General features: G+C 36.5%; 1 protein-coding gene across 1 annotated transcript; it reads right to left on the reverse strand.

Annotated features, from left to right (window-relative positions):
- Window positions 1-10: 10 nt before the first annotated feature.
- Window positions 11-18,647, reverse strand: LOC113341761 (phytochrome A1-like). The gene is made up of 8 exons (XM_026586517.1): window positions 16,571-18,647; window positions 15,612-16,428; window positions 15,085-15,375; window positions 14,383-14,674; window positions 14,122-14,241; window positions 3,696-3,988; window positions 1,713-3,194; window positions 11-161 (listed from the first exon to the last, which is right to left on the reverse strand). The coding sequence occupies exons 1-8, from the start codon at window positions 18,645-18,647 to the stop codon at window positions 11-13; spliced, it is 5,523 nt and encodes a 1,840-aa protein (XP_026442302.1).
- Window positions 18,648-22,704: the final 4,057 nt, after the last annotated feature.

The raw sequence follows: 22,704 nt of genomic DNA on the forward strand, positions 1-22,704 counted from the left end.
ACCACTGTAATCAGCGACCTCCACAAATAATAGCAGCTCCGTCATCACCACGGCCGCCATCACTACCAGTGCCGTCACAATAACTAGCGCCACCAGCACCGCCGCCATAACCATTTATAACCAGCATCATCAATACACCTTCAGCACCACCACCAATACACCTTCAGCACCACCACCGCCACTAACAGCCCCTCCGCATCTCCCAAGTACTACTAGCACCACCAGAACCAATTCTATGAAACTAATACCTACACTCTCATATTTCAATCTCATGCAAATAAAAGTTCCAAACTCAATACACAATTGCAGTATCAAGGATTTGAAAAATCAAAGATTGCCGTAGTAGCATAGATCTGTGAAAAACAACAAGATGAGTCGGTCTGACCCAGTAACCGATTCAGTCATTATCAACCAAAATTCTTCCTTCAAACAAAAATAAGAACACACCCCACACTAAAATACCCACCATGATGCGAATGCCGATATCAATTGGATCAACCATGCGATCAACTGTTTAATCTTGGATGCCTGAAATTGAATTTTGCTTGGATCCGACCCGTACCTTAAATGCACCACAGTATAATTTCCTTAAGTCTTCTACTTCTTCCTATTTAAATCAAGTAAAGATACAAGTGACGCAGATTACATAGTGGAGAAATACTTTGAGTATTATAAGAATGATAAGTTCAGTTAGCAACAGAGAGCGGCTATCCAGCGAAGGGGAATGAATGGGTGAATAAAAATTGGTTAATACATAAGTTACGGAGATGCTATAAAAATATGGAATTACCCTCCTCATTATTCGATATTTCCATCACATGATTGGAATTGTCTGGAACTTTTGGATACATGCATTAGGTGGCCTATGGGCAATTCCTATGGTAATGTTCAAACTCAAAATTTTGTTGAGCCACGCGGATGGTCAAACGGGTTTCTCCACTATGTTAAAGCAGGAAAAAATGAACAGGTTTGGTTTTCTAGGGTCCCATTAGTATTTCTTTTTAATATAAAATGCTTTGTAGGATAAAGTTAAAATATAAAATATAATATTTTGGTGAGGTAAAGTAGGAAGAAGTGAGATAAAATAGTATAAAAGTGAGATAAAATAAGATAAAGTAAAATAAATATTAGTAAAATAACAGAATTTGCAGTGGGCGGTTGTGGTAGAAACACCGGAGTTTGTGGTAGAAACGCCCGCGTGTTTTCTTGGCACGCGCGAATTATCTAGGCTCGCGCGTCCTTCCCTCAAGCGTGCGCTAGGTGTTCCATCTCTGTGTTCAAATCAACAATTCTAATGACTTGAACATCCATTTCTCATGTTTGTTGATTTCATAGTGGGAGCAAAATGAACAAACTTGGTGTTTGTTCATTCCATAGGAACTGCTCTAATACGTGGAACATGTAGGAAGAATAATGAGGTCCATCGTCAACGACTTAATAAGCATCATGAATGAAATTTGTTTTTTTTTTTTTGTGACTTTTTCTAATACATGTAATCTGGTTTTTTGCTTTTTTTTTTGCTAAGAAACACACCATTATATTAAGAAAGTAGAGAATTACAGACTTCATGTAGGTTCTCCTTCCTAATAAGAGAGTTCAAAAAAGAAGGAACAAAGATCCAACGACCCTTAAGACTCAGTTTTTTAGCCCGACGTGCAAGACGGTCTCTTAGAAAAAAATTCACACGTTTAATGTGCATAATTTTAAAGGACACTAAACTAGAAATTAAACTTCGACATTGCTCGACAAGATCACTACTTCTCCAAGCAATATTAGAACTGACTCCATTACTGAACTGCACAAGCTTAAGACAGTCACTAACAAACACGACTCTGGAAAGATTCATCTCTTCTGCCCAAGAGATGGCCAAAATTAGAGCAGCAGATTCAGCACCTACTGCATTTGTCATCATCCCATAGTCTGAACGAGAGCTTCTTACATTTCCAACAATGTCACACCAAATAATACTCAAACCCATATTAAAATCTTTAAAGGATCCATCAATAAACATAAAATGGTCCACCTCTGAAATAGGGATTTTGTTATCACTAAGGGAAACATTTGGGGGAGATTGAGGAGAAATATAAGTGTTAATCATTCTCTTCGTATCCATTATGGCCCTATTTAGATCAACAGAGGCATTCCTGAACATTACATCACACCTTAACTTCCAAATACACCAAATAACAATGGCACCAATACTAGGCCAAGAAACATTATAAGGAGAAACACCAATAGCTGGATCATGCCAGAACAGAAAAAAGTCATCAATCCAATCTAAATCCAGGGTTATCAAGTGCTTTAAAGAAAGACCAAACCAAATGTGTTCCGCAATTGAGCAATTAATAAATAGGTACATAACTGTTTCTTCATGCCTCTGACAAAGAGGACAGATGACATCAACTTCAGGGTTATAAAACTGAATCATGGTATTGACTGGAAGTATATACGCAAATATTTTCCACAAAAAGAATTTAATTTTAGGAAAACAGTCAATGGCCCAAACTTTCCTCCAGAATGCAGAATCAGCAGGTGGCGAAAAATCATTCATATAAACTCTATAGGCAGATTTAATAGTAAACTTACCATTGCTAGTATGTGCCCACATCAAGGAATCACTCTGATTAAGATTAAATATAATTGTCTTAATCCTATTCACTTCATCAGTTGAGAATAATATCGATAGCAGACTGTCATTCCAACAACCATTATGAATATCAATAAGATCATTAACAAAAACATAACTACTATGAGAAGGATGACTGGGCACCAGGGGATTCAAATTCCCAGGAATCCAGTTAGTATTCCAAATGCGAGAAGAATCCCCATCATTTATTTTCACCACCAAATTAGATTTAATAAATTGAACCCCATTAACAAAACCTTTCCAGATCCAAGAGAAGGAATTAGGTGCTTTGTCGATTTCTAACAAGTTCTGATTAGGAAAGTACTTGTCTTTCAGAAAACGTGAAAGTAAGGAATTAGGATTATTCATAATCCTCCAACCAAGCTTACAGACAAAAAATGTGTTAGTAGCATAAGTGTTCCTAATACCTAATCCACCATTTAGTTTAGACTTACCTATATCACCCCAGGATCGAAAATATGCAGCATTTTTAGGGTTCTTCTTAGACCACCAGAATATTCTCTGAATAGAGTCAATTTCGGAAGTGGGAAACATGTCATATGATAAACTGCTAAACTAGACAACACATGTTTAGTTACAACAGTTCTCCCTGCCACATTGAGATTGAACTTCTTTGTAGAACTAAATCTAGAATACAGATTTTCAATAAGAAAATTGAAGGATTTCGTTTTCTCCTTACCAACAAAGAGGGGAGTTCCTAGGTATTTTCAGAGTTATAAAAAAATTCATTTTAAGAGTTCTAGATAAAATTTTAATATGCCTATGATGCATCTTCTTACAAGTAATAAAACCTGACTTTTCAAAGTTAATTGCCTGACCTTAAGCCTTAGCAAAGACATCAATAATCTTTAGAATATTCCTAGCATAAGTGACATAAGCCTTGGCAAATAACATGCAGTCATCTGCGAAAAAAGATGAGAAAGATAAGGACTATTCTTTTTGAACTTGAAGCCTTGTATCAATTTTTCTTCTTATGCTTTTAAGAGCAATTGAGACAAAAACTTCCATGCAAAGAATAAAAATGTAAGGCGAAAGACAGTCCCCTTGCCTGATACCACGAGAAGGGTAAAAGGTTTCACCAGGAGAACCATTCACAAGGACCGAATACGAAACAGTACTAATATACTGTGAAATCATTTGACACCATTCTTCAAAGAAACCAAGTTTTTTAAAAACAGCAAGAATAAAAGACCACTCCAATCTATTGAAGGCTTTAGATATGTCAAGCTTTATAGCTAGGTGACCATTCTTAGAGTTTTTCTTTTTCCTTCTAAAAGAGTGCAAAATTTCATGAGTGATGACAACATTATCATGTATTTGACGATTAGCGACAAAGGCTGACTGAAAAGGCGAAACTAAAGTGTCCACAAGAGGTTTCAAGCGATTAGTCAATATTTTCGAAATTATTTTATACACAGAATTAGATAAACTAATAGGCCTGAAGTCATGAGGAGAAGAAGCATTCTTGATTTTGGTATTAAAGTAATAAAGGAGAAATTAATTTTCTTTAGAAGAAATCTATTTTTGAAAAAACTCTGTACATGAGTGATCACTTCAGAGTGTACAATATCCCAATTATCCTAAAAGAAGCCTGCCTGAAACCCATCAGGCCCCGGAGAGCTCCAAGAAGCAAATCATTAACCGTATCTTTAATTTCCTGAACAGTGGGAATGGAAATCAAGGAGGAGTTAACATCATCAGAGATAATAGGGCTAACAAAACTTAATGCTTCCTCAATGTCATTATTTCCAGGGCTAGAAGTAGTGAAATTTTTATTAAAATGTTTAGAGAGCGACTGAACTACTTGTTCTCTGTTTTATAACCAATTGCCTTGATCATTTCTAATAGTATGAATGGTATTGTACATATTTCTAAGATTAACGGAATTATGGAAAAAATGAGTATTCCTATCATACTGAGTAAAGTAATTAATTCTAAATTTTTGTTTATAGAAACTATGCTCTATTTCATACCAATAATCAAGTTGCTTAGAATAATCTTGCTTTTTTCTACCCATAAAAGTAGGATAGGAAAAACTTCATTTATCGTCGCTTATATATATAAGAGTATAAAAAAACAACAGTACTGCATTTCCTTGGAGCAAGTCCAATAGGAGCAATTTAGTCTAGCCATGTTGTCATGATTTCTCGGGTTCATCATCTCTTTGTTTTTTAACTTCTCTTTACAAATTTGCAAGTCCGATTCCGTGCCGTTATGGCAGAAATAAATTGTGAGTATAAGGTTTAGTTATGCGTCAATTTTTTCGGTCGGCTGTCCCACCGTGGCGGCGGTCATTTAGTTGTATCCGTAATCATAGGTAGTCTGAAGATGTTTTTAGAAAATTGTTTGACTCAAACTGTTTGTTCCACATGCGAAGGATATGCATACCTATTTATTTTTACATAAATGAATATTCTGACGCATGTGGAATAGAAAAAAAACGAATCATTAGGCTAATCCGGCTATCCATAAATTTTGCTTAATTGACAATATTTAAAAAAGAAAAATTTAATTTGTTATTATTTTTTATTATTAGATAAAGAGTATTATTACAAGAAACTAGTTGGAATTCTAACAAGCTAAGTTCCAACAACGTACTACTACATTAGTTGAACATGTTGTCGTGCTAGCCTACCTGCGAGCCTCATGAGAAACCAGCCAAGGAGCCGAAGTGAATAGGGGATGACTATGTCGCAAGAGAGCAAGATAAACTCTACCTTACATATCAAATTAATTATGCAATATTTTATTTTTTTAATTATTTTTTTATTTCTTATTTACTGTTCAGCTGACATTTTGCCAGCCGAACTTCAAGGAATTTTTCATATATGAAGAACAATGAGCAGTTTGGCTGATAACTTGTCAGTCGAAACTAGGTATTCTGAAAACATACCTAGATTTGGCTGACAGGTTATTAGCCGAACTTCACTTTGTGACTGCGGAACTTAGATTCGGATGATTCGAGCAAAAAATAGGAAACCCAAACTCAATGTCTTTCTTTATATAGTGATGTTTGGCTATCATTTGTGTTTAGTTAATTATCAGCAGAACTGTTCAACAACACCTTCAAGAATGAATGAAACAAAATGTGCAACTCGACTGATAATTCGTTTTAGTTATCATCCAAACTTCATTATGCAATTGCCGAAAATTTGTAGCATTTTTGATTTAAACCTAATCCATCATGTCAAACACAAGAAAATAAGACATGAGTTTGTGAAAAATACTTTGTATTGTACTTTTCTTTTTGCAGTCTGCATGGCAGAAAAAGAAAAAAAAAAACAAACAAGAGAAAAAAAGAACTAACAAAAGTTCCCAAGATAGAGTCTCATCTTGTAAAATACTGGAGATGCACTGCGGGGGTTTGGAATATATCCAATAGTCTTGGACATGGTGCTTTACAGTGCAGGGGTTGGGAATATATGCAATAGTCTTGGACATGGTGCTTTACTGCACATTGAGAGAGTATATGGGAATATATCCAATAGTCTTGGACCTGGTGCTTTACATCGCATTAAGAGAGTATATGAGCAGCTTCATTTGCTTCTCACGGCACAAACTTGAATTCTACATGAGGAATCCTGGAAGTCATAGCTTTGATCTCTGTAATTAGGATTTGGTTCTCGCTCTACAACTTTACTAAAATCAATTTTTGCTTCATCTTCTTCTTCGTTAATTCGTGGATTAGAAAAACGATTATGACCCCTACATTTTGCATGAGACAAAGAAAATTGAAGTTGAGTTAGTGATCGGTAGGTGTAGAGAAGAGAGAAGCCAAGATTTTTTTTTAAAATTTCAAAAAATTTAAAATATAAGTAATTTAATAAATTAATCTGAGTGTAACAAAGTAATTTACCTATTCTAGGATGCCCTTACACTCTACCCTAGTTAGTTTAACCCTTTTGTATACCTCAAAATTCTAGTGTATTCCCTGAATCATGGTTGTTCTTTTTCTTCAAAAATCTATACATGCCAAGCTAAAACGATTTAAAAGCCACGCTCACACAAGTGGGCCTGAAAATCCAGCACCCTCATAATCCAGGGAACGGAGCTTATTCGTGTTAGCGGGCGATTTTTGAAATGAACGATTTTTTGGCCACCACTCCATTTTGGAGGGGGCATGATTTTCATTTTATTAAGTAACTTGAAACACCCTTATCACATATTTTAGTTTAGCCCTTATATTATTTTAATAATTTATCAAAAAAAATATTTTTTTATATAACCTTTTAATTTTGATTTTTTTTATTAGGTTTGGTCTGACAAGACCCTAATTTTAGCAATATGGAAATTCGCGAGAATTTTCCCGCAAAACAATTATTTTAATTATTTTGGATTGAAAAAAAATGAGTAGTAATCATCAAAATATGGTGAAAATGAAAGCTACAGTAGCATGTTCGGTTAGTAGAAATTAAAAAAAAAACCTAGTTTAGTAACCGAACTTTCTGAAAACTATAATCTCATATGTTTAGTTCGGTTAGTTCGCATTTTTTCCCCTAACCAAACTTTTATGTCCATGTAATTCGGCTATGTTTTATTTTTTTCCTCCTAGCCGAACTCTCTGTTGAGTTCGGTAGTTCGCATTTTTTTTCCTACCTAACTTTTATGTTCACGTAGTTCGGCTAGTTTTATTTATTTTCTCCCAGCCAACTTCATGTTCGTCTAGATTTGTCTTGTTTTTCCCTAACCGAAGAAAATACAAAAAAAATTAAAATAGAAAAAAGAAATTCTAAAAATATTATTCAATTAAAAGATAGCCCAGTTATTTTATAATTTGGACACCTCGCGTAAATGTAGGGCAGATGGCGTAAGCATCCCGCCAAAAGAAAAGAAAAGTATGCTCACAAAATCGTTCTTTCAATTAGTATGAATTCTAAATATGTTCAGAGGGAAAATTAGGCGTAGACCCAAAAAATTAATATTTCTGTAGTGCTTGTAGCCGGTGGATGTGCGGTCCAATATAGTATCTAGGGTTTTCTTCCTACATGTATATATAAGATAGTGTTCCATGTAACCTGATGATGTTGTTTAATAGAAACTTTCATCTACCTCTTTATCTTCCTTATATTTCCACTGCAAAAATATTCTTATTGTCAGGTCCAAGATTATTTTTAATTTTCATGACACCCATAATTATATGGAATTTTGAAAAATGTCTGCATAACGGATTATGCATCCTAATTTTTCAGGGGTATAATTGGCAACACAACTTGGATTAATATATATATATATAAAACTACACATTGGAATTTTATATTGTTGGAAAGATTTTTTTAGAGAGCTACACAATGAGTACAAACAACAATACCAAATTTATGTTTTTTGCGAAAAAAAATCGGAGGAGATTGTTCTTTTAAGCAAATTTTTTGAGAATTTGGTACTAACCATTATGCAGTCACCAAAACGATGCATAACACATTATGCAGACACAGGAAAAGATGCATAAAACATAATGCAACCATGTTTTGGTTCATGCATCTATTAATTTATGCATAACATGTTATGCATCCATTTCCTTGGATCCAAAAAGATTATGCATCAATTTTTTAATTCATTGCTTACAAAAATATGGTTGCATAATGCTTTATGCTTCCATTTTCTCGACTGCATAAACATGTTATGCAGATATTATTGTATGTGCATATCGTGTTACACAGTCTTTTTTTGTTGGTTTCAATACTAACAAAAAAGTAGCTTCATAACGTGTTATGCAACCATTCTCTGGACTGCATAACAAGTTATGCAAAAAAAAAGGCTGCATAACTTGTCATGCACCTGCAATAATAGAAGCATAACATGTTATGCAACTATTTTTCGGGACGGCATAACAAGTTATCCAATAAATTTTTATATGCATAACAGATTACACAACCATTTTGGCAGTTGCATAAAATATTATTCAATCATAATAGGTAGAAACTTAATTCGAAGTGGAAGACATTGTCAACTAGAAGTCTAATGATGTCTGCACATACATAGTGAAATTTAGTAGGTGCAGGTTAGTTAAGCTTTTAAGACTCCAAACCTGCTAATTTGCAGTTTTCGTGACCTTAAATTTTAAATGTTGCGGGGGAGTAAATAGGGTGAAATGTCATCGTAATGTCTTTAATACGTAGAGGTGTAAAACGTGACGGTCCGGCGCAGCCCAGCCCACGAAATCACGTGCTTAGCGAGCTGGGCTGGGTTGTGTCAGAAATTCAGATGTGCTGTGCTAAATGGCGTGCCGTGTTGTGCCAGAACAATAAAAATGCCGTGCCATGCTGTGCTGTGCTAGCACACTTATTTTTATGGTTTCAAAAATAAATATTTTTGAGATATTATAGTTAGTACATGTATTATTACAGAAATAAATTAGCATAACGAAAATAAAATGTTAGAAATTGACTAAAACAATGATTATTTTGTGAAATATGCATCAAATGTGATGTATTGTGTAGTATTTTACGCATGATATGGCGTGCTTTCTTCGCGTGCTGTGCTGTGCCTATTTATCTGGCACAACACAACACATTAAACAAACTTGTTGTGTCCGTGTGGGACGGTAGCGTGTTGTGCCTTACCGTGTTCGAATTTTAATCTGCTGTGTTATGCCATAAACGTGATGGCCCGCCAATATTTACACCTCTATTAATACGTATAGCTACAACATCCCATATTAGAACACATCATGTGGCCGAGGAGCTAAACCACATGTGGTCGGTGCTTTTTCTTTTTTTTTTTTAATACAAAGAGTTGAAAAAGGTTGATCGGTGATGGCAGCGATATATTCCGTGGAAATATTCTCCCAACTTCCTAAGCTGAATTATTCGCATATAGTCTATTTTAAAATCTCTGCTGCTTTCTGTTGCAATTGTAACAATAAAACACTCAAAGAAAGATGTTAGAAGTAAAATTTCTGGAAGCTAAATAAACACTTAAATGGACAGCAAACAGAGGATAGAGTCACGTGTTCAACACGCTGTCCTTAATACAATAGTTGACCGGTACGCCTCAAAAATGAGTGATGCCTATACCATGTGGTCAAGTTGTATCCAGGATAAAACTGCCCGTTGCAAGTATTATTAGCACTACAATATTTTCCCACTCATACGAACTCAACAGCAAAGCACGGAAGAAAAGAAAAAGACCACACAGAGGGAGAGAGACGAAAAGAAGAGGATAGTAGCTCTTCTGGACACAAATGAAAATGAAAGTTTCAAATTCTTTTTATTGGCAAACAGAGAGGGTGAAATCAATGCACATTAATGTGCGAATCAATACTGCATGCGAAATAATGATGTCATGATGTCGACATAATTCTGTCATCAACAATAAAAAAAACGGTAAGAAAATATCGACATCCATGCAAATAAATCCATTAAGAAAAAATGTTTTTGGTAAGAGAATAAATTCATCCGGGTTACACACCTCCCATATTTAAGACAAAATTTATTTTGATTTTCAAAATGATTAGGAAATAAATCAAAATTTTTTTTTCCAAAAGTCCATGCCGCAAGCACGAGCTCGAGCCCTAAGCCCAACCTCAAGCCCTTAGTGGAAACAAAAATATTTCCCAAGCCCACCCGTTCCACCTACATTATTTTAATAACTATCTATAAAGGAATAGCTATATAGTGGAACTCCTCTTCAGTTATGCGCAATGTGGGACTAAATGACCTATTTCATTCACTCATAGAAAATGAGTAAGAGTTCTTAGAGACCCAAAAATCCTAAGTTCCGGTCCCACCACGACCATAAAATCAAAACATTAAAAACTCATTTTCTCCAACACTTTCATGGAAACAAAAGACAAACTAGATTCATTTAACATGCACATAAGCAATAACATTAATCAAAAACTTTGAATAAATGACCTCGTCTGTAACGGATGGTGAGACCGTCTCTACTGCTCGATCAAAGTGTGTTTCATTGATCGTCCATTTTTCTGTTTTATGACCGACCTAACCGGACATTCGCTTCTCCTTTAGGGAAATCATGGCAGCTTTGTCAGCCTGTAAAGGCATATTTCTAAAGCTCAGATCTGGTGGAAGATATAAAAGGCTGGATCACATAATAATCATATAACTTTAAAGCAGTGGATACATACCACTTTGGCCAATTCAATGTTCTCAGTTGTTAGGGATTGATTGGAAAATTCAGTGATAGCAATTTCTCTTTTTTAATTTCTCATAATCAATCCCTCTTTAGGAATCTCTCTCTACACGGGTCTGCCATGGAAGAAAAAGCAGCATCAGGATCACCAGTACCCTGGCTTGTGCTTCCATACGATGAAGGTAAGAGAAATCATGCTTCCAACAGAATGGATATCCAACAACGACCCATGTCTTCTAGCACCTTCAACAATCCACCGGTGGTCACAGTCACCATCATCGTGATCTTTCTCCATCAATTTTTAGAGTCGCTGTTTAGTTCGCCATGAAAGAAAACATTTTTTCTGATTTTCTTCTTCTATTCCTTTTTCTGATTAGTTTCTTACTCCTTCCTTGTTCTGGATCCCGAGAGACACAAAGAGAGATACAGATAAGAGAAGACTGGACTGTTAAAAAACGAAAACAAAATTCTAAAAATTCTGGGTTTGGGAAAAAATTTGACTGAAGCAATAGGTGCGCGCCTGAAATTTTTTGTCGGGTTTCACAGTGACCAAAATCTGAAAAATGGGTGTGGTAGCCTAGTTAGTAATTCTCCGAATCATTCTCGAATGATTCGCGAACGTATCCGAACTGACCGAATACGAATGATACTTCCGAACTATTTGAACTCCGAACCTAGTTCTCGGATTATATGGTCCCCACGAATGATTCACGAACGTATCCGAACTGACCGAATCTGAATGATATTTCCGAACTAGAACTCCCATAGGTTACTCTCTGACCAGAGTTCTGTTGATTGGTTTTTGTTTGATTTTGTATATACTTTGTATTTAAATACAATTATTCAGTTAAAATTTTCTACTGGTAGTTGTTTAACCAGTGTTTTATGTGTTCATTTTTATTTATTAGTCTATAAACTTGTTTTATACATTTATGCGATTAAATTGTTTACTTCTTGTTAAATAATCACGCTAAAATATTTTTTTCCATCTTATAAATCATATACAAATAAAATTAGTTTCGTAATAAGGTCATAATACTTATAATTTATCATATATGTAAGCCGAATTTTAAGTGTCGAACTCACATTTATAAAGCAGATATGCACGTATGTATGCGTTCCGATCTACTGTCCGAACAACGAACCGTTGACCGGATTTTTTTGACCGAATCCGACCTATCTGAATCCATATAATCCCCCGTATGTATGTCGTCCCGAACTACTACCTGGAGCCCGAATTGCTAACTAGGTGTGGTAGTAGTTTTCACATCTTTAGAAAGATTGTCTTTTTCTTTGGGCCTTCAGCTCCCATCAGCACAAAAAAATTATACATTTTTTATTAAATTCTTTCAGCTCTCCTTGGTTGTCCATTAGCACAAAAAATTATACATTGTTTACTAAATTTTTTCTTTTACAGATTAAAACAACGTAAATCTATCTGGTTTGGATTCACAGAGGAGGGGAGCCATAAGCCATTAGAGCACGGGTGTGCAAGAAACGTTTTTTTCGTGGCGGACCAGCATGTGATAGGAATGTTTACCCTATAGTTATAAGGAGTGTCCTAATATGTGGAGATGCTCAATTTACCCTTTATCGTAATTAAGATTATAATTAATCTAAACAACTACCTAAATAATCTAATAACAAAATTAATTCATTAATACTTCCCTAGCCGAATTTTTGAGAATCTTCTTTTCCTCTTTTTCTCTTTTTTTTTCTTTTCTTTCTTCTAATTAAAATTATAACTAATCAAAACAAGAAACCAAATTCTAACAATATGCAGATTCACAGGTATTTTCTCATATACCCATTACTTTCAATTATTTTTTGGTTGAAAGAGTTGGATTGTAATCATCAAAATAGGTTGAAAATGGGAGTTACAGGAGGAAGTTCGGTTAACAAATTTGTAAGAAACCCAAGATTTGCTAACCGAACTTCCTGCAGTTAAGAACACCAAGAACAGTTTGGTTAAGGGAGAAAATTTGTTCCCAACTGAACTCTGGAGTTCGGTTGTTTCGCAAACAATTTCTTCCTAACCGAACTCATTCTTCGTAGCAAATGTTGAGTTCGGTTTAATCGCAAAAAAAAATAATTCTTAAACCGAAATCTTCTCACACTGAAAGTTCGGCAAGAAAAGTAGTAAACTCAACTAAACCGAACTTTACTCTGTATACTCTAGCATAAGAGTTCGGCTACCTCTCCCGGAAACAGATAGCCGAACTAACAAAAGCCTCCATTAAATAGTAGTTCGGCTCCCTGCGTTTGCTTAAAACACTAGCTGAACTGCATTTCCAGAAAAGTTCGGCTACATGTTCTTCAGAAATCGTTGTCGAATTCCTTTGACCTAGCCGAAATAACTAATTTCCGGATCTTTGTGAAGACTGACGAATACTCTAGATGATGAAGGATGCTCTGATACGGAGGAGGAGCTATCATCAATCAAATCAATCATTTCGTATTCACCCGTCTCAATAAAAACAAAAAAAAAAAAGTTGAAAAACCTCTTCTTTTTTTTCAAACTCTCTTAATAATTCTTCTCAATCATTAACTAATCACTAATTAATTTAATTTAATCATTACACTAACTAATCATTTATTAACTTAATTTGGAGGAGTAAGTTTAGTATTAACATAAATAGTTAGATAAAAGATGACCCAGCAGGTTTACTTCTTAATAACCATCCAAAATTCAAATAATGGTCCCCCTGAAAAAGGGACGGTGCCCAAGAAACGATTCGTGTGCAATTTCACACCCAGCCTAACTTGTTCCCAAGCCTAAAATCTTAAGGAAATCTGGCCTCAAGCCCATTTTTGGTTACTTATTTCTCTAGCGAGATTTTGCTTCTCCACAGTAAAGATTCTGGCTCCGCTCACATATGTCCAAGGATGCATCCAGCTAAAAGTGGAGTGAGCATTTGGCCCGTAATCCGCGGATTCAACCGGGACCAGCCGTATTTTTGCGGATAGATGTCCGGTCCGTTCGCTAATGGATTTGATGAGAATGGGATTTTTGAAATCTAACGGATTACGGATTGGGCCTGGATACAACGTTGAAAATTCGTTGGACATGCATACCCGTTAGATCAATGACATTTATATAGTTTCTAGAAAATATATAGATAGTTTAGGAATTCTTAAGGTGTTTTCTTGGAGTATTGTTCATGACACTTTTATATTTATATGCATATATAGAATGTGGTTGGTTTTATTTCTTCAATATAAATTTTAACTAAAACAAATCTGTTGGATTATCTGCATCCAATCCGTTTATCCATGCATGCATTTATTGGATACAAATTCGTTTGATGTTAGATCGGATGTGAATGCCGAATTTGTTGTCGTGAATTGGATTGGATGCGAGTGAGGCAAAAGTCGACCCATACCGGCCCATGCTCACCCCTAAAAGCATGATGAGCAGTTGCATAAGCAGCCAAAATGGCTTTCAAGCTTAAAATCTTAAGAAAATTGAGCCTTGGAGCCCATTTATGCTTACGAAGTACAAACTGTATTTACAAACAGCACGTGCAGATGACACACATACAAAGCTATACACACAAGTTATTCACACGCATTATCAAAAACCAAAAAACAGAAATCTCTCAACTGATCCTGCACTGCATTAGTATCCCTGGAAACTAACCGACAGATGGTACATAGATGGGTGAAACAGACTGATTAGCACTCGAGGAAGATGCCTGGGTCTGCTGGTTGGGATTCGAAGCTGCAAGCTCAAGTGATATAATGAAAGATGACTTCCCCGCTTCTCTCAGAAACCGCACATCACCGTCCATGAGCCCCAACAACTTCCGGCTCACCACCAGGCTCATCCCCTCTTCTGAAACCACTGGTTGAGTTTCTGTCTCATGACCAGTAGTGTAGTTTGCAAACATCTCACTCAGCAGCTCTTCAGGTACCCCATCTCCCAAACGTGTTATTCTTCCAGAAGGTAAGAAAATCAAAGTTTTAAGGAACTTCAAATCAAAATTGTAGAGATATACAAACACGAACATGGTGAATCCCCTTCATATGAAGATTGTAAGTTAATAGCTAGCTACTCCCTCCCTTTCCGGAAAAAGGTTACCATCGCTTTTCCAATTTATCCTATTTTTAGGCTAAAATGAAAAAGTGATAATGTACCTCTTTTCCTGAAACCGAGGTAGTATTTTAATCCACGTATTCATTGGGCTTTGGATGAACGAATTAGAGGTCTGACTTGACGCGATATTTGAGCAAGGCCAGTAACTTTCTACTATACTTATTTCAGTAACTAGGAAGTGACTTAATACATAATCCAAGTAAAGCAAATACGGAGAAAATAACAAATAGGTGTCTGCCAGTTTTAATACCTGAGCTCTAGATGAGCAAGATGAACCCTTTCTACCAGTCTATCTTTGGTCATACTGACAGCAATCTCAAGCTGACCGCCATTTGGAGTGTAGTTCACAGAAACCAATAGGAAATCAGCCAGGACCTGTTGAAGCCTCACATTGTCTCCATAGAGTCTTTCAGCCATGATCTCCTCCGATGTACTAAGAGTAAGGCGGATACCCTTTTCGCTGCTCTTAATCATAACTTGACTTACCGAAGTAAGCAACACTTCTTGCAGAGTGAAGTCAACCTTTTCCAAATCCAAATAACTGTTAACAGCAAGCAATGAAACAAAGGTAGTATCAGACTAGCATTGTTGTTATACTAAGCGTTGAAACGCAATTTGAATTTTAGCATCTAAATGAACTATTGAAGTTAGAGGTCAACCACATCCTAACAATTCAGAAAGCTACACATCAAGGATGAAGGAAATGCAACAGAATATAGTGTCCATTGTGCAATTGAAGACATGGCTTAAGTTTGAATCTCTCACCGACTCACTTACCCATCCATGATGCTCTCAAAATCAGTTTCGTCAAGAACTTTATTCAGTTGGCGTTGACAATGCATACTGGTGTGCAAAAGTTGCTTCTGTTCATCATCCAATTCAGTTTCCTCCATCATTTTCCTGGAAAAGATAATCCCAGAGAGAGGATTTTTTATCTGTTTCTTTATATAAGTCAACTCCTTCACTCTTTTAATTGCAGTTTGTTCGGATATACGTTGAACATGAAGTGCTTGTTGCAGCTCTTGACTAGCAGTCTGCAAGAAGCAAAAGAGTCCAGTTACAGTACCCTCTGCGTCCATTTTCTTGGTAACGGACAGCAAGCAATCCACATGCTTCCCATTTCGCGCTAAAAACCCAAACTGAACTCTCTCGGCTTCCTCACCCATCATTGCATTATTGAGTATGACCCCGAAGTTCACGAATGCCTCCTGGTTCTTGAGAGGACAGCATCCGATATGATTACCGAAAACCTCACCTAGTAGCATCTTACCAATCACTTCATCCCGGCTCCACCCAGTCAACTTGGTCATTGCTGGATTCCACTCAGAGCACCAGCCAGATTCATCTGTGCCAAATATAGGAGGTATAAGTGCACTTGGGTTCTGCACAATTGTTTTATAATCTCCTTCGATCCGAGTGAACTTGTCCATGGCCTTCTTTTGAGTGGTCATATCTTGTGCCACAAAACAAACCTCAACAACATTCTCCCAAATATCTTTGCTTGCACAAGCGTTCACAACTAGGCTGACAGGCCCATTATCTTTGCGAGAACCGTGAGTTTTCATCTCAAAATGAACATTTTGCTCTTCTTTACCTGGTTAATGAAGACGGTGTAAAAGATTAGTCGTATTAATAAACACCACCAAACTATGAAAAACAAGAGCCGGGAGGGAAAAACAAAATTAAGTAGAGAATCATATGCAGTTGTAAATGAATAAAAATATGATATGACATACCCTGTAGAGCCAAGTGCAACATCTTCTTGACCGCAATAACCGAAGAATCTTCCACCAGTGTGAGCAAATGCTTCCCAATGACTTGATCAACAGGTAAACCAGTCAAATCTGCAATTTTTGTATTCCACCCGTTAATGAGTCCATCAACATCAACAGCCAATATCGGCACCGTGGCTGTCTCCATCAAACGGACCAGCTCATTTGTCACCACCTCCAATTCCTCCACCCCTTCAAGTTTAAGATCATTGAGCTTCGAATGGATTAACACACTGGGATGTTCACCCTTGGCATCCATCTCACTGAAAGCATTCCTGAGGATAAGCTGCAAAGAATGGATTGCATCCATCTCAAAATCTTTCCAAGGTGCACTTCTTGTCTTAACCACTTCAAGGAATGCCTTAAATGAAGATCTAGGGTGCATTACTCTCTCGTCATCCTTCTCGCCTGGAATGTGCTTTGCCCCACCCCATCGAATCTCTGCAGCAGTGTGAGATCGAAACCAGAAAAGCATATCTTTTGATGCTATCTTCACAGCAGCCATCCCGCAAACTGCGTCACCAAGTGAGAGAGCCCCGGGATATCCCGCATCGTACAAACTATCAGTACTCAAACCTGTGGAGTCCGTGTGATACTCGGTTAGCCAAGAGGCAATATCGTGTATCTGGAAATCACTTGGTGTCATTCCAAGACGCCAGATTTTATTTTTGTAAAATAGTGCAGCGCCATCACATTTTACAAGGTCCATAATATTAGGATTCTGCGTTATAATGCCCAAAGGTGCATCTCTCAGCAACATATCACACAAGAGTGTCTGTGTACGTAAAATGTTCTTTTCGACCATCTGATGTTCCAATTCAAATTCCTTGCTAACATGGATGGAAAATACTTGAGTTAAAAACTCACAGGCATACCTTAAAGGAAAAGGAACAAATCTTGGAGTCGTGTGATGACACACGACTAGTCCCCAAAGCCTTTTCCGCTTCTGTGGTTGTGCAACCCCAGAACCACTTTGTTTTTCCTCGTCACAATCATTGATTACAACCGACATAACTAGAGATGCACCTGAATCCATGTTTTTCATGTACTGCAAGTGGCAACTATGTGGAGCTCGAAGTGTCGAACCACACAAGGTGAGATCGAATGGTAATTTATCATCCTGGATGACTTTAACATGCTTGGCCCAAATATCACATATCATACGAGTTCTGTTTTTCATGAACAAAAATCGAACAGCTTGAGGGATATCTGTGGCTGGGTAATGCAAACCCAAATAAGATTCGAGACCAGGTTTCGTAACCTCAGCAACAAACTCACCATGATCATCCTCATGAAACTTATAAATCATCACTCTATCATAACCAGTGAGTTCAACCACTTCCCGAACCATCGTATCACACAACCTTTCCATACTCCCACTGGGGAGAGACTGCAACCTTGCAATCGCTTTGGCGGCAAGCTTGTACGACTGTAGTGCACCAGAAGCAGTCATGGGAACTTCATAAGGCATTACCGGCTCGAAATCGATAATCAAGCTCCCAGTGACTCTGTGCAGAATCGCATAGAAGGGATTTCCAGAAGTCTTACAGTGAATTAAGATTGGATTCAATAACGAAACCTCCCCAAACCCTAAAGCCTTTTGAAGAGCAGAAGCACTTGATGTAGTGAAAATGGTTCTAAGATCAGTACCAATGCCAAGAGCAGGATTATGGCCGACATCGCTTGGGACAGCATGACTAACCATGGTTAACATTTCAGGTGCATTTTCACTGTAAGCAATGACTTGAAATGATTTTTCATCTATGGCTAATAAACAACCGAAGGGTTGAATTACTTTTAATTTCAGGATTTGCTGGAGGTATGCAGTAGTAAGTTTATCAGGCCTACCTGGTTGTTGGTTTTGATCAGGTGAGGTTAGAGCACTAACTGATTTAGAGTAATCAAAAGAAGTACCTCCAGATTCCTCAAACTCGGAATGGAGCTTGGCATCTATTTTGGTCTGAGCTATGATCCTATCATTACGTTTCGATCTGCTTGATGAATTGCTCGAAGATGACCGGATCGGCCTAGACGAAGACATCTCCAAATTGTATATATCTATCTATTAAACTCTATTCCAAAGAATCCAGCAACAAGAAACAAAGAAATAGCACACAGAAATCTGTGGATTAAAAAGCTTAAGAAATGAAAATCTAAGATACCCCCACGATGAGAAATTGTATAAAAGAAGAGACTTTTTGAGAGAAAGAAAGGAAATTTATATGATCCCAAAGCTCATTTTCGATAAAAGAGTACTGGCTTAGTAAGTAAAGAGATGACATTGAATAAAAATACTAAGAGAGGAATTCCAAAAATAGCAAGAGAGAAACTACGAGAGTTGTATTACTAAAATATACACATATGTACACAGAGAGTAGATGAGTAGAAGTGAGGAACCTTACCAAAGTAAATGAATCTGCATGCTAGCTGCTGGATGAGGGAGAGGAATTTGGAAGCTTTTGGAAAAAACAAGTTATAACTATCCAGAAGTAACAAAAAAGCTACACCAAAGACGAGATTCGTTTGGATTATATGGGCTGGGACTTTCAGGGGGGACTTTTTTGGTGATCCAGCGGACGACATGCGTTTGGATTACATGGGTTGTTTCACCTCCCGCCCCAATATGAATTGCATATGGATTTCACGTGAAGGACATCACCCTTTTCATCAACCTATACAAACATGTGTATGTCATCTGTTTTTATTTGTCAGACAGAAAAGGACAATTTTTAACTATTTGGAATTCTATCTCCATTAAATCCTCATCCTCCTCTTTGGCTAGGAAGGCTTCTAAGACTCCCTTGTCTATCTTTATTAGGTTCGTATTCATTTCAGAAAAATATTCCTACATGCACCATAATGCGTAAAGGTTGTCTCAACGACAAACATGTTAGCATCCTATTAGGTTCGATTAAAATGTGAACATCAAAGTGATTTATAAATTCTTTTTTTTAACCAGCAACGTCCACAGCTCAAAGAAGACGAATATGTACGTAAGATACAGATCTTGAATAGAATACTAAAAAAGAAACAGAAAAGATGTATCACATCGATCACCTACCATGCTGATATCAGAAAAACACTTGCACACACACAAATACAAATATTAATTAATATGGTAAGTTAGAGCAACTGGACTGGGTAAAAGGTCTCACTGAGTTTAGAAACTTCCAAGATGTCATCAAGCAAATTCAATAAAACCAAAGATGAAGTAATTACAACACCTTGAGCGAACATGAAAGAGGAATTATATTACCTTGAGCGCGTCCGAATTCTAAGACTTGGTTTTGGTAACAGACTCTTAATCTGGTAAGCCAAACAAAGGATTGATTCTCCTGAATGAATCAATATATCACGGAACTGCTCAAGCCTGCAAAGACTAAAACATATAGTCACATAAATCCAGCAACTAAATTCTGAAATACACAAAGCTTCGGATCAGAGAATAAAAAGCAAATATTCCAGATCAAAGATGAAACAACAATGAGCACAAAACAAGTATTTGTGCACTGCTTGAATTAATTTGCTGACACCAATCGTTAAAATGTAGTATAGGTTGATGTACACTTACTTACCCATCAAAAACTAAAGGGGACATTTCATTTGCTATCCTCATTCTGTAGCATCTCAACTGCTTCAAATAGAGTAATCTTACAGGGTCGGCGTCTTGTTGCATGTAAGGCAAATTTTTCATAATGGCTGTTAATGTTCTGCAATCAAATTGTTTAGCAATACAATTATTTCTATTCATAATTGTTCAATCTTTAAAGAAAGATAAAGAAAGAGAATTAAGAGGGAAAAAGAAGGAACGGAAAAATGTGAGGATGAACATGCAAAGATGATGCAAAAAAATCAACCCAAATTCGTTTAGATGCATCTACAGTATGTTCTTCTTTGGATACGTGCAATGCTGTTTAATAGGAGATATGGGTCAAGTTACCGTGAAAAGTGATAAATATGAAATTCCAAAAACTGTAGACATGTAAACAAATCTCAGAGATGAGTTACATCAAGGAAGATTCATAGAACGATATTAGCAGCTTATTAGTTGAGAGAATGGACAGAAAAATGATAGTATATTTAGAGGTATTACGAACCAAAATAGGAAAAGTATATGATATTACCTCTGACATCTCAACATATCTCTTCTTACTCTTTAGCTAGCCTACTGAGTTACTTCTTTTTCAAAATGCAGGTATGCGGCACCAAAAGAATCGTCAATAAATACTTATATCCAATAGTATTTGTAGAACACGGTTAATTACTGGGGACGGACCTGACGTGAATCGAACACGTAACCTTCTGACGTAAAGTCAGACGCGCTACCATTGCGCCACAGATCCGTGGTTTAAAAGACTTGTCTTAGAATGAGACAAAAGCAGGATTTACCTTTGGTGCTAGTCTTTTCAATAGAAACTACGGAACTGCGAGAATGGGAAACCATACTTTATGCAAAAGCAGGATTATGGTCATGATACTTTATATTGTAACAACAGACAACAACAATTGAAGAGATAACAACAAAAGTACCAATCAGTTCATTTCATGAACTGATATCCAAGAAATCCCACATTCTGAAAAATGAGATAATAGGAGCCAAGTTGACTGACTTATATACATTTCTGAAAGTATCCAAATCAAATAACATATATAACAAACAATATATTGGCATCAAATAACTGGTTCTCTGACCTAAATTTCTTTCAAACCCCTCAAATTGTAACTCTATTCATCAGTAATTACGCTTTACGGACAAATGCCCACCAACCCAAGTTTCAGCAACATACCCAATTTTTAATTTGTAACACAACAATAGGGTTTTGATGATCTTGTATTAGTATTACAAGGAACTCAAATTTAATTTGTATTACCTTTGGCTTTGGAAACTTATGAAATGCTAGATCAACTGGAATACGAAGATCAGAAAACAAGAGCCGAAAAAAAAAACACGAAGAGATGATAGAAGAAAAGAACAAGGATGGCTGGATGGGGATTATCTTTATGTGGGTTCGACGGTCTGAGCTGGAAAGAAGTCCGGCCCTACTAAGGAGGATAGGGCTTTGGCTGTAAAAAAGAAAGAAATCTGTTTCGAGCCATACTAAAATTTTGATCGGAACCTATGTTTTTATCTAGGTTCGGCTGACAACTCTAGGTTCGGCCGATAACTTTTCAGCCGAACGTATGCCTCAAAACAACCTTAAAAAAAAAGAAAAAAAAATTCAGGGCTGCTACTAGGGCAACTCCTATGATATGGAGGTAAAAACATCCATAACTTAAGGAGTATCCACGTATATGTGGACCTTTGGTAACTTGTGGAGTTAAAACCCACCGTGGGAAAACATACTAAAAATTAGTCCATCCGGATCTTCCCTAACCGGATAATTTGGTATGATTCAAAAATTTGGAATTAGCAACACTTATAATTGTTGCTAATTTAGAGAGACTGTTGCTAAAACATTTGAATGGATATAAAAACATCATTCTTAAAATGGAAAATAGATCATTTGTCCAAATATTTTTAAAACATGGTTCAGATGGACGAGTAAAAAAAAATATGGGTGAAATGGACACCAAAAAAATAGCAAGGGTGAAACTGGATTCATCCTGGCTTAAACTTAGAAAATAGCGAGGATGAAACTGGATGCATCCTGATGTAAATTAAAAATAAGAAAAATTATTTGAAAATGGGTAGGATGAAGCTGTTTACATCCTGTCTATTTTTATATTTTTGTCCATTTAAACAGTATCAAAATCTAGATGTCTTTTCACCAAGGAATTGTTGATTTTGGTCTTTTTAACCAATTTTGTGTTCTTAAAAAAGTAAAGTTCTGATCCGGTTACTTAGGAACTGGATGTAGGAAATTTTCTTTTTGCCTCCGGACATTTAGTGACCGGACTGGAGAAAAAAAAATGCATCCGAGTACACTAAGTCTCCGGATGGGATATCCGGTCAGCTTATAACCGGATGGACACTCCATAGTGATCCCCTCAAATTTATGGAGTAGCATCTGAACTTCACAAATATATGGATGATAAATTCACCTATAGTGATGTTTTTTAGTCCATAAGATACGGATTATCACAAAAATGTGGATGAT

This window comes from Papaver somniferum, unplaced genomic scaffold (genome assembly GCF_003573695.1).
Source record: "Papaver somniferum cultivar HN1 unplaced genomic scaffold, ASM357369v1 unplaced-scaffold_31, whole genome shotgun sequence".
NCBI classification, from domain to species: domain Eukaryota; kingdom Viridiplantae; phylum Streptophyta; class Magnoliopsida; order Ranunculales; family Papaveraceae; genus Papaver; species Papaver somniferum.

Bases quoted from the DNA above. Each gene is read 5' to 3' on its own strand.
- LOC113341761 (XM_026586517.1), bottom strand. From the start codon at position 18,647: ATGTCTTCGTCTAGGCCGATCCGGTCATCTTCGAGCAATTCATCAAGC. The intron at 14,675-15,084 runs GTATTAAAACTG...ACCTTCTGGAAG, and splicing joins CTTGCTCATCTAGAGCTCAG to AATAACACGTTTGGGAGATG. The intron at 14,242-14,382 runs GTCGGTTAGTTT...TTGTAAATACAG, and splicing joins CACCCATCTATGTACCATCT to TTTGTACTTCGTAAGCATAA.